Source organism: Mytilus edulis, chromosome 7 (assembly GCF_963676685.1).
Source record: "Mytilus edulis chromosome 7, xbMytEdul2.2, whole genome shotgun sequence".
NCBI lineage: Eukaryota > Metazoa > Mollusca > Bivalvia > Mytilida > Mytilidae > Mytilus > Mytilus edulis.
This window is the reverse complement of record NC_092350.1, coordinates 7755188-7768056: the sequence shown is the minus strand read 5'-3', so window position 1 is coordinate 7768056 and position 12869 is coordinate 7755188. Positions and strand designations below refer to the sequence as shown.

The 12869-nt window shown below is 34.9% G+C and overlaps 1 protein-coding gene across 3 annotated transcripts in view; it reads right to left on the bottom strand.

Moving 5' to 3' along the window:
• Positions 1 to 12869, bottom strand: part of LOC139529845 (DNA damage-regulated autophagy modulator protein 2-like) — a 50100-nt gene that overhangs the window by 7301 nt on the left and 29930 nt on the right. For all 3 annotated transcript variants that reach the window (XM_071325777.1, XM_071325776.1, XM_071325775.1), the window contains 4 exons: positions 9634 to 9737; positions 6143 to 6196; positions 4820 to 4887; positions 3410 to 3570 (listed from right to left, as the gene is read on the bottom strand). In XM_071325777.1, coding sequence (XP_071181878.1) covers positions 3410 to 3570; positions 4820 to 4887; positions 6143 to 6196; positions 9634 to 9725 — 375 coding nt within the window. In that variant the 5' untranslated portion in view covers positions 9726 to 9737. The remainder of the gene's footprint in view (positions 1 to 3409; positions 3571 to 4819; positions 4888 to 6142; positions 6197 to 9633; positions 9738 to 12869) is intronic.

The following is a 12869-nucleotide window of genomic DNA, read 5'->3' as shown; positions in this document are numbered from 1 at the left end:
TCAGTAACCGAGGAACTTTCTAGACAGTTTATCAGTATCCACGAACTTTCTCAGACAGGTTATAAGTAACCGAAAAATTTCTATAGACAGGTTATCAGTAACAAAGAATTTTCTCTAGTCTGGTTATCGGTAACCGAGAACTTTCTCTATAAAAGTGATCAGTAACCTAGAATTTCCTCTAGAAAGGTTATTAGTAACTGGGAAACTCCTTTCAACAGGTTATTAGTAACCATGATCTTCTACCAAACAAGTTATCAGTAACTATGACCTTTCTCAGACAGGATATTAGTAACTGAACAATTTATATATACAGGTAACTGGGACCTTTCGCAGACAGGATATCAGTAACTGAGCAATTTCTATTCACAGGTTATCAGCAACTCGGACCTTTCTCATACGGATTATCAGTAACTGAGTAATTTCTATTTACAGGTTATCAGTAACTGAGATTTCTATTTACAGGTTATCAGTAACTGAGGATTTCTATTTACTGTGTAACAGGTTATCAGTAACTGAGCATGTCCATTTACATGTTATCTTACATGTTATCAGTAACTGAGCAATTTTTATTTACAGGTTATCAGTAACTGAGCAATTTTTATTTACAGGTTATCAGTAACTGAAAAACTTATCAAGACAGTTTAGTAGTTAACGTTAATTTCCTTTAGACAGATTAACAGTACCGAGAACTTTTTCACGATTGTTCATCATTAACCGAAAATATTCACTAGACTGTTTATCAGTAACCGTGAACTTTTTCTACACATGTTATCAATAACCAAATTTTGCTTTGTACTTTAAATGGACTGACATAGCCTTATAATCCTGGAACTTTAGTTTCATTTGTATTTTCATTCAACAGATACGTGCAAATCTGAAATTTATATCAGTTTCAATTGAACAATATCAGACAATCTAACCTTTGACATTAAAACAGACTTGAGACCGTGGTGAAATTCAATAACAGGAGATTTCCTTAGCTTATTGTAACACTCCATCTTATTCCTAGACATAGCGACTATTATCCAATTTATTCCGTTCACTGTCAAGGATAAACGTAAACTAATTAACTGGCTATAATTGGTAAGAGTGATTGACGGGTGTACATCGCTCGGTTTTATTTCATGCATAGTACGACAATCCATGTTTCATTAGTGATATTGTAATGAAAGGTAATTCTGAGGTAAATATCATTACAATGTTTTACAGCATGGAACATTGACAACTAGATGATTGTGCACAGGGTGTCAGTAAGATTAATAAAATAATAATGTCAGTTGTTTTTCAGAGTACTATAGTAAAGTCACATGGGCCTATACTCTGTTTTTTCCCAGAGTACTAAGGTTACCTAAATGAAGTCACCTGCGTCCAATGCCAATTTGTTATTCAAGTACTGGGGTTACCTGATTAAAGTCACGTGGCCATATGTTCAGTTATTATTCAGAGTTATCTAAGTTATGTCACGAAGTTATCTAAGTTATGTCACTTGCGTTCAATCATCAGTTGTTATTCAGAATACTGTGGTTACCTAAGTAAAGTCACGTGGGTCCTTTGCTCAGATGTTATTCAGAGTGATAAGGTTACATACATGTAACTATAGTCACATGGGCCAATGCAATGCTCATTTGTTATTCAGAGTACTTAGGTTAACTAAGTACCGTCACATGGGCCAATATAATGCTCATGTGTTAATCCGAGTACTTAGGTTAACTAAGTACCGTCACATGGGCCAATGTACTGCTCATTTGTTATTCAGAGTACTTAGGTTAACTAAGAACCGTCAAATGGGCCAATTTAATGCTCATTTGTTATTCAGAGTACTTAGGTTAACTAAGAACCGTCACATGGGCCAATGTGATGCTCATTTGTTATTCAGAGTACTTAGGTTAACTAAGAACCGTCACATGGGCCAATATAATGCTCATTTGTTATTCCGAGTACTTAGGTTAACTAAGTACCGTCACATGGGCCAATGTAATGCTCATTTGTTATTCCGAGTACTTAGGTTAACTAAGTACCGTCACATGGGCCAATGTAATGCTCATTTGTTATTCAGAGTACTTAGGTTAACTAAGAACCGTCAAATGGGCCAATTTAATGCTCATTTGTTATTCAGAGTACTTAGGTTAACTAAGAACCGTCACATGGGCCAATATAATGCTCATTTGTTATTCCGAGTACTTAGGTTAACTAAGTACCGTCACATGGGCCAATGTGATGCTCATTTGTTATTCAGAGTACTTAGGTTAACTAAGAACCGCCACATGGGCCAATGTAATGCTCATTTGTTATTCAGAGTACTTAGGTTAACTAAGAACCGTCAAATGGGCCAATTTAATGCTCATTTGTTATTCAAAGTACTTAGGTTAACTAAGAACCGTCAAATGGGCCAATTTAATGCTCATTTGTTATTCCGAGTACTTAGGTTAACTAAGTACCGTCACATGGGCCAATATAATGCTCATTTGTTATTCCGAGTACTTAGGTTAACTAAGTACCGTCACATGGGCCAATGTAATGCTCATTTGTTATTCAGAGTAAATTTTTACTTAGGTTAACTACGAACCGTCACATGGGCCGATGTAATGCTCATTTGTTATTCAGAGTACTAAGGTTATCTGACTTTAATATCATCGCATGGGCCAATGCTAATTTGTTATTCAGAGTACTGAGGTTATATAATTCACTTGGGCCTATGCTGTTTTGTTATTCAGAGTATAAAGGTTACCTAAGTGAAATCACGTGGGTCTATGCTCGGTTGTTATTTAGAGTGCTAAGGTTGTCTAAGTGAAGTCACGTGGGCCTATCCTCATTTGTTATTGAGAGTGCTAAGATTATATAAGTAAAGTTACGAGGGGCTATCCTCAGTTGTTATTGAGAGTGCTAAGGTTATTTAAGTGCCGTCACGTGGCCATATCCTTAGTTGGTTTTCAGAGTACTAAGGTTATCTAATTAAAGTCTCGAGTGCTTATTCTCAGCTGTTATTCAGAGATCTAAGGTTATCTAAGTAAAGTCACGTGGGCCTATGCTCAGATGTTATTCAGAGTACTGGGTTAACCTTAGTGAAGTCACTTGTTCCTATCCTCAGTTGGTATTCAGAGTTCTAAGCTTATCTAAGTAAAGTCACGTGGGCCTGTCCTCGGTTGTTATTCAGAGTTCTAAGGTTACCAAAGTTACCATGCAGTAGAAACCTGTTTTCGTCAGATTATTGATAGATTATGACGGATGTAACGTGAAGATATTAATACTCCTCCTGCTGTTGATTTAGTTCTTTCCTAAGTATGACTGATGGTATTCTACATACTCATAACTCAATCCAATTATATTATTTTCTCATACATGTACAACAATAAAAATGTCACCCGTAATTACTCAAAAGTGCATATTATTCATTATACTAGATAAATACCTGAAAACTAGCTAACATAAAGAGTCCAAAGACAGAAATGTGACTTAGATACAATGTCATGGTATTAGTCGTCATCCATCTTGCTTTTTCTGCAGGGGTCAAGGACATCTGGCTAAAATTCAATCTAACATACTCGTATCTAATCTCTACATTCATGCAAACTGAAAAATGACATAAAATATAATCAAAGTAAATTGTAAAGCTGATGGATTAGTAATAATCTCTAAAAGATTAAAATGTTCAAAGAGTATTGCTACAAAAAGTTCCATTTAAGGAAATTCATGTTAATTACTTACACAGCTGATGCTTAATCTCTGTCATATTGTATTAACATCAGAGATAAGTATGACAGGTAAAACCATCAATAAAGACTTTATAGGAAATCTTTCACTCGGAATTTCCTATCAGCTTTACATTTTTTTTGTATTTTTTTTTTGTACATTGGTGTGAACATTGGGAGAAAGTCACAACACAACGTACATTAAGTCTTACTCATTGAAAGAAATCGACAAGTTTTATAAATCAATTTGGTTTCATGATAGATAACTTGTCTAAAAAAAGACCATGCAGTTTCCTTTATATGAAGCCTTGACCTTTGACAACAGCGGTCAATTGGGAATGACAGTGTATTAACAAATCTCATATTACAGTTTTTGTTAGGCAGATATCCATTTCTTTCATATTTAAATTGAACAATCAGATAACTTTTCTGTACATAGCTATATATATATATATATATAGATCGATATCGTTATTATAACTGTTTAACTTTATGCGCGCTTCGGGTTTAGCAATGGTGGCCAAGAAACGTACGGAACTGAAACGGTGTATAAGGTTTCTAATATCGAGGCTTTTCAAAGGCTACTATACACTATTGAGTTTTTGCTCATGATAAAGGCCAAACAGAATTTGTAGTGGTACAGTGGCCAAACAGCATGTACAGTGATCTGTTCTTGTTCAAATTTTAACTTTCTGGATTATGAATTGTTGTCTTATGCATGAGTCGTTTATATTTAAAAAGTGTGAGCAATGAGACCGTCGAGAATACATCAACGGGAAAACAATCTTACGACCCATCAGATCAAAAACACCAGATTAACATACATAATGTTATAAGTTTTTAATTATAATATTATTTTAAGGATAAAGAATCAAGGCCTAATAAATTATTAAATTATTCAAATATTAATAAACGCATCATTCAAAGACGACATACATAGGTCATAAGACAATTGTTGTGTACAGCATACACTGACTGTGCTGAAAAATCAATCATTTTGAATCATCTGATAGACAGGTATAAAAAATATATACCAATAACAGATTCCTTATCTAAAATGTTTCTCAATTTCGATACTTAAAGCTTGACATAAGTAGAATGCCTAGCACTTATTTACTGTTAAAACTTACACAAGATGGCGGCTATGGTTATACCTATTGTAAATATTCCTCTCTCGGGTACAGCTGCACCCGTTTTTCTGAAGAAGAAAAAATGAAACAAAAATTACTGTACACATTTGTCTCAAATATCCGAATTGCAACTATAATTGTTCTATTAAGCTTATGATGTACATGTTTTATATTATCAAAAAGTATAATAACAAAAGTATCGAACTCCAGAGAACATTCAAAACGCAAAGTCCCATAACAAATGGTGAAATCAAAGCTCAAACACATCAAATAAATGGAAAACAACTGCCACATTCCTGGCTTGGGGTACCTTCATTACAACTTGCGCAGGTTCATATTTTTAGTAATTTTGTATCGGAGTAGGTTGACAATGTGCTACATGTAGAACTTGTCTTTTTGTCAATACAACAACAATAATATATGTGTTCGTCCCTGCCATCCACACAACATGTAAATGTCTGTTAACATGGAAAAACGAATTATACAAAAAAAAAAAGAAATTGTGACGGTTAAAAATGTTAAAATTGGGAGAAGACGTTTGGAAATTTTGTAGAAATATTAGCGTTTCGTCTATTATCTTGAAACTTATAACAAATAAGCAGCATAAGTGATAAGCAATACCCTCACTCACATTTTAGGTCAATGCCTTTGAGTATCTTATTTATCTTATTTCTGCGTTTGTGTCATTGTCTTGAATAAATTCCATGGCGTTCAATGTCAGTTTATTTTTGATTTATGAGTTTGACTGTCCCTCTAGATCTGGTATCTTTCGTCCCTCTTTTTGTTTTTGAATATCTATTTGAGTTATTGACCCTATATAACAAAATGGAAAACCGACCAAAACACAAACAATTATAGTTTACAAATACCATAAATAAACCTATAGTTTAAGCTACCGAAAGTTAAAGAAGGTGTTCCTTGATAGATAGCAGTTATAAACTAATATACAATTAGGATTGTAAAGTTAATTTTTTTTGAATTCATATTTTTGTTTTGATTTTACGCTATTGTTCAAAAATAGGGTGAAGGTTGGTGCCTATTAAAACGTTTAAACCCGCTACGGTTCAAAGGTTATTGACGTAGTTCATAAGTGATTCTCGTTTCTTGTTTTTGTAAATAAGATTAGACCGTTAATTTTCCTGTTTTTGGAGCCTTTTATAGCTGGCTGTTCGGTGTCAGCCATGACTCCGTGTTGAAGATTGTACCTTGACTTATAGTGGTTTACTTTTACAAATTGTTACTATGATGGAGAGTTGTCTCATTGGCAATCATATCACATCTTCTTATATCTATTAACCTGTATCATGTCTATAGATAGCTTACGTTACGTAAGGAAATACTGCTTGTGTATGATTGAGACCGACAGCTATACCATATCTGCAAAATAAACAGCATGTATGTATACAATTTAATCAGATCACCATTTGGGAAAGAAACAAATAAAGAAAAAAGAATTGGTGTATACGTTTTTTTTTAAATTTAAATGGATTCGAATCCTTCTTTATCAAATATATATGTCCACGCACATGTCGCATACTACTTGTCTTTTTAAGGTGTTGGTGTGAGTTTCCATTATAAACCCTAGACATTAATTTAACCTAACAACCTTAACTGACAACAGTCTTTTAGCACATTCTATAAGATGACTTTATAAAAGATATCTACTTAAATTCAGGTTTAATCCTCTTACACTGAATCCGATCTTCTTACACTGTGCTTAAACATACCACAGAAAGTGGATTGCCTGATTAAAGGTCAAACTAAAAACTGTTTTAGTGACCATTGATTTATAAGGCAACACATGTGTGTATAATTCGGAATGTTAACTCTAGTATACATTGTTAAAGCCTCGGGTCACACCTTACCGGATAGCTCGAACGGACGCCTAACAGATAACTTTTTTTCAATCCGTTCATGTCCGTTAGACGTCTGTTCTTATCCGTAAGACGTCCGTCCATGTCCGTTGCATGTCCGTTAATTATCGTACGTTTTATCCGTCGACGTCCGTTCTGTCCGGAGGAAAATTTTGAGCATGTTCAAAACTTTGAACGGACGTCCAACGGATAAAATGTCCGTTGAACGTCCAGTTAGGCGTCCGTTTTGTACAGTACTCGTCCGTTTCGTTTCCGTTTTGTATCCGTTACGTGTCCGTTATACATCCGTTGGAGGACTGGAAGATAAATTCACCAACGGACTTCTACCGGACGTTTAACGGATAAAACGAAATCAATGTTAAACAGATGAGAAACGGACATCTACCGGACGTATAACGGATAAAACGGATGATGAACGGATCTGAAACGAATAAATGCCAATGTAAAATTTAGAAATGCCAATTATTGGTATGTCAGATTTCTTAAGGTTCCTGAGTTCTTATTGTTCATAATCGATCTTAGAGTATAGGCACGCCTTCACAATCAAGCAGTTCTTATTCAGGCCAGACACTGCCCTTTGGCGGAATTCTTGAAGAACAAACCGAAACCAGTTACACAGAAACATTTTGAATATTTATTCGATTTACATGTATTATTATTGTCGCCTTTGATTTTTCCGTATATCTTGTTCATCCGTTTTATCCGGTACGCTTCCGTTAGGTGTCCGTTTTATGCGGTACTCGTCCGTTGGGTGTACGTTCGACATCCGTTCTGTCAGGTACGTGTCCGTTTCTCGTACGTCGCATATCCGCTGTGTGTCCGTTATGCATCCGTTAAACGTCCGTTTAATTCGGTCAGTACATCAACGGACTCCCAACGGATAACAATTTTGTCAATGGACAACTTTTATTTTCATCCGTTAGGCGTCCGTTCGTGCTATCCGGTAAGGTGTGACCGAGGCTTAATGAAGACTCGATGTGTTTAACATGTATGGTCGCTCTTAGACCGCAGTCCCACTAGGCCACGATCGCACTACGATCTGTGAAAAAATGCAAATTTTGATGATCGTAGTACGATTATGTAGATCGTAGTAAGGTCGTATCACGGTTGTGGTGAGGTCTTCAAGATCGTGATGAGCGTGGCCAACTTTGAACATGTTCAAAACAATTGTGGTGTGGTCGTGGACAAATCCGATCGTTGTAGAAGCGTAGAGAGCGATCTAAGGTCGTAGTAAAATCGCAAAGATCGCTGTACCATCGTAGCAAGAGCGTAGTGAAATCGTGATTATATTCGGAGAGACTGCGCTACGATCTCACAGTGACGTTATTACGACCTTACTACGACCATAACGTTCTAACCGCGACCCAACTACGCTTCGACTACGACTATACCACGTTTACACCACGCTGTTCAAGACCATAGTAAGATTCTAGCACGCCCTTGCCGTCCTCATAACGCTCTTCTTACGACCTGACTACGTGCATACTACGACCATCATTCTCATTGTCATTTTCACATAAAATATATTAAATCTCTCAAGGTTTTATTTGTCCGTTTTGGCGGTAATTAGACTTCTCGTCCATTTTCTCTGGCGGCTTAACCATGCTTCTCGTTTTCATTTAGATTAGACCGTTGGTTTTCCCGTTTGAATGATTTTACACTTGTAATTTTTGGGGCCATTTATAGCTTGCTGTTCGGTGTGAGCCAAGGCTCCGTGTTGAGGCCGTACCTTGGCTTATAATGGTTTACTTTTATAAATTGTTACTTGGATGGAGAGTTGTCTCATTGGCACTCATATCACATCTTCTTATATCTATTGCCACATCTGTGTCATCTCTGCTATCGTTCACTAAAATAACGTCATTTGCAACTGAGCTTTATGGACCAGCAATAGGTTGTATTTAGGTTGGATTGGTCGGTCCAACATCTCTGCTTGATAGGATGTGTTACTATCAGAGCTCCCTCTGCCTCTACATCAATCCCTACCACCACGCCCACGTGTTATAGTAGATTTTAGTGGCATGACTGTATTGTTTACGCGAAATCTAGTAAGATTGCGGTATGAACGTAGTATAATCGAGTTAAAAACGTGCTATATATATATATAATCGCAGTAGAAGCGTGGTAAGATCGTGTTGCAATCGGATAACTCGTGGTATGGTCGCAGTGAGAACGCGATGAGTGTAGAAAGATCTTGATAATCGTAGTGAGGTCGCAAAATAAGCGCGGTGAGAACGTGGTATAATCGTAGCGGAATCGTTGTAGAAGCGTAATAAAGACGTAGTATATTACTTAGCATCGTGAAAGCGGGAGATTTACATTTTCATGCCGCTCATACCGCGACATCACCACGATCTGAATTTATTTTAGATCGCGGTGAGCGTGGTGCGATCGTGGACTAGTGGGACATGGGCTTTATTTACCAACGTGTTTTGTGCTTGTCCCAAGTCAGGAGCCTGTAACTCAGTGGTTGTGGTGCGTTGCTTTCATACATATCTGTTTTTTCGTTCATTATTTTGTACATAAATAAGGCAATCTCCTATGCTCTTGAGAGAAAGCAAGGACCGATAACACTGCATGGAAGATTGATACATTAGCCTGTTAGTGTTTTAATTTGAATCATTTTGAAATAGTCATTTTGTGGCCTTTTTATAGCTGACAATTTGGTATCGGCTTTGTTCATTGTTGTAGGCCGTAAGGTGATTTATAGTTGCTAATTTCTGTGTCATTTGGGATCTTGTGGAGAGTTGTCTCATTGGCAGGATCTTGGGGTGAGTTGTCGCATTGACAAACAACTGTGTTCTTATCAGTTAACAAGATAATTTAAAAACAAAAACGTAAGGATCAATAAGTGTGGCGCTTTTAAACTTTTAGTCTGTAAAAATAACTCAATAGTTGAGCAAACAGAAGGTCATGAAAATAATATATAATGGTACTTACGTAGTACTGAAAGTCATCAAAACGAGGCTGACAGTAACAACAGGTAGTAACCATAGTGATCGATTGAATAAACTGTAAAACGTCAGGCACATTATTTGATTTGTCTGGAAAAAAAAGATGTCATAAAACTTTAAAATTTAATACTCTTCAAATTTTGATTACAGTCTTGTTTAGATACTGTATATTTAGAAACGATCAATAAAATTGATTGATCCTTTTCGGGATTGGGGGAGGAGGTTGAAGTGCACGTGAGATTCAGGTGAATTTTACTTGATCATTTTGACTTTAGTTAACGCGTATGAGCTTGTTTGAAGTGAATCTCACGTGAAATTTTCCACGTAAATTTCATGTGAGATTCAAGTAAAAATTCACATGAGCAAATTTTGCCTGTGTATCATATCATGTATTCCGGTACTTTGTTTCTATAATTTGTTTGTATGGTTGTTTTTGTTCCTCGTACTGATGTTTTTAGTTAAGACAATTGCAACTGATATTTAACGTCAGGGTACCCAAATTGCACCTATTTTGACAGTTTTTTAATCTACGTTTATTTACACTTCAGACAAAAGATTTCATTATAATTTATGTTTATTTTGTAGATGTATCATTATTCATTATATGGTTTCACCAATTTAATTTTGAATCCATATGGAATCCTAGAAAAATTGGTCTAAACTGACCTCCAAACCATCAATGATTCTGAAATGAGGAGTACCCAAATTGCATCCATGCTTAAATCCGCATCGTAAAAAGTATAATAACAGAGCTTTTATTTAATTTTTTTTAAATATTTTGAACAATTGGATGTTAGTCCATGCTTACTCTTCGTTTTTTTTAAGAAAAGGATACTTGTAACATATTGTATTTGCTCATTTTAAAAAGATGACGTTTTGATGACGTCGCATGGTGTCGTTTCAGCAGATTTTGCTTTTTCAGTAAACACTTCATCTGTTGATAAATACTATGAACAATTTGTGCATATCTAAATATTTTTACCTATTGAAAGATGTGCATAGTATCAAATTGTAAAAATACAAATTGTTTAGTCTCTAGATTTCCGCTGCTATTTTCGCTAAAAACTTCGATATTTTTTTGGAAGGGGTGTGCCATTTCTGCCTCAAAAAACGTACCCATTTTAATATAACATTCACTGAAATTCAGTACCTATAGTTATATAAATATTTAAGAAAGAATGACCTATACTTATATACAATATTTAAAATATTCAAAACGTTGAATTTCAAATCAGGAGAAAAATTTCAGGGATTCATTTGGGAACTTATTTGAAAGGTGAACTTTCAAATGAATTGATTTAATTTAATATTAAAATTGACCGTTAATAATGTAAGATTCTCAATAGCATATTATATGAAATGTAGATCATACCCCAAATCAATATACAGTTATCAAACGTAAATGCATTTTGATATAGGATGTCATTAAAAAGGAGGGTCATTTTTACATAAAATCTCGCAAAATTATGACCCATATTTTTGGCACATCCCCGTATACCCAGAATAGGAAGTTACCCCCCCCCCCCCCCCCCCACGTGAAATGTTCATTAATTAAGCTGATTCAGGTCGACTATAGTAGACTATACGGTATAAGTCGTTCATATTGTTAAAGGCCGTATGTTGGCGTTTAATTGCTGATATACACTTCATCTAACTGGCAATTTTACCACATAAGTAACGACCAGATTGTAATAAGAAGTAATATTTTATCGTATATTTGATTTCTTTTCTCATAAACTTCTAATATTTTACACTTTATTTTTAATATAAAACATATCGATTTAGACTAGCCATTATTTTCTGACACTGGACGGATAAATCTCTGAAATAGAACCGCATCAAGTAAGAGTTGCCAATGAATGTGTTATTAGCCTTGTACAATTGACGGTATAGAAGGCAACTAATGGTCTATCATATTTCAACTGATTTATTATCTTGTTTTTCTTCAACACTAGCAAAACAGCACTTAGTTAATTTTGAAGAATCAATAAATTGAAATGTGCAATAAAAACCTGTTTGATAATGTTATGACCATAACTTTGTTTTTTTATTACATGCAAAGAAGATCTATGTTTACTAATATTTTTAAAGCGGATTTATATTAACAGGATATCAGATAGATCATATTTATTTCCGCCATATACATTTTACCATTTCATTTAAAACGAACAACATCTCAAAACATAATATAAAATATATTTACAATCTCTAAACACCATACAAACATCAACACGGAACAAAAACAATGTTTATAGGAGAAACATAACAAAATGTCTCTATGTCACGTCTTTTATATCGATCACATATGTGACTGCAATATAAATATAAATGACGTGACTGTATCACGCACAAAGCAGCTTTAATGGTCAAGTGATGATTTTCATACAACATAGGAAAAATTCTACATATAATGTCGTCATCATTCAGGTCACAAACAAATTCTTTTATACAACCATATTCTCTGTTTTCATTTAATTGCTACATGTATGTTTCCTGATTTCACAAGCGCCATTTGCATTTGAAATGATGATTGACTAAACTATTCTTTATAGACGATTTTCAGAAAATCCTGTTTTTAACGTAGCTATATAGATAGATTGACTGATTGATTAAGGTTTAACGCCACTTCAGCACTATTGTGCTACTTAATGGCGGTCAATTTTATTGGTATAGCAAGCAAGATTGCCCGGAGAATACCACCGACCTTCGGTATGGATACTGACAATCCTAGTCAATTAAGATTCGAGTCAAACACACGGGGACACCTGCCACCTTCGATATTCGAACTACAGTAGTTAAAATCAGTTGTGAGAATAACATCAAATTGAGGAAACAGTGTTTAGTCAAAAATAAATAAAAGTTCTTATCAGATCAAAACCGGCAATATCAAAACAGCAATAAAACACAAGACGTGCTTTGTAATGATTTTTTTAATTATGGATGAGCTATGGATTAAGTCTTATCTATACTTAATTTTATTTAAACGAAAAAGGAAAAAAAGATTGTGCGATTGAAAATCATTTTACTAATACTAACATTTTAACAGCATGATTTTCACATCTTTCACGAGTACATTGTATGTAAACTTGTGATGAGATTCTAATGCAAAACAACGATATAAAAAACACATTCAATTTTTTCTCAATTGAAGTGAAATATCTCTGTGTACCATTCAAACCTTTATTCATTGTGTAACTCCTTATTTCCCTGTGTACCATTCTA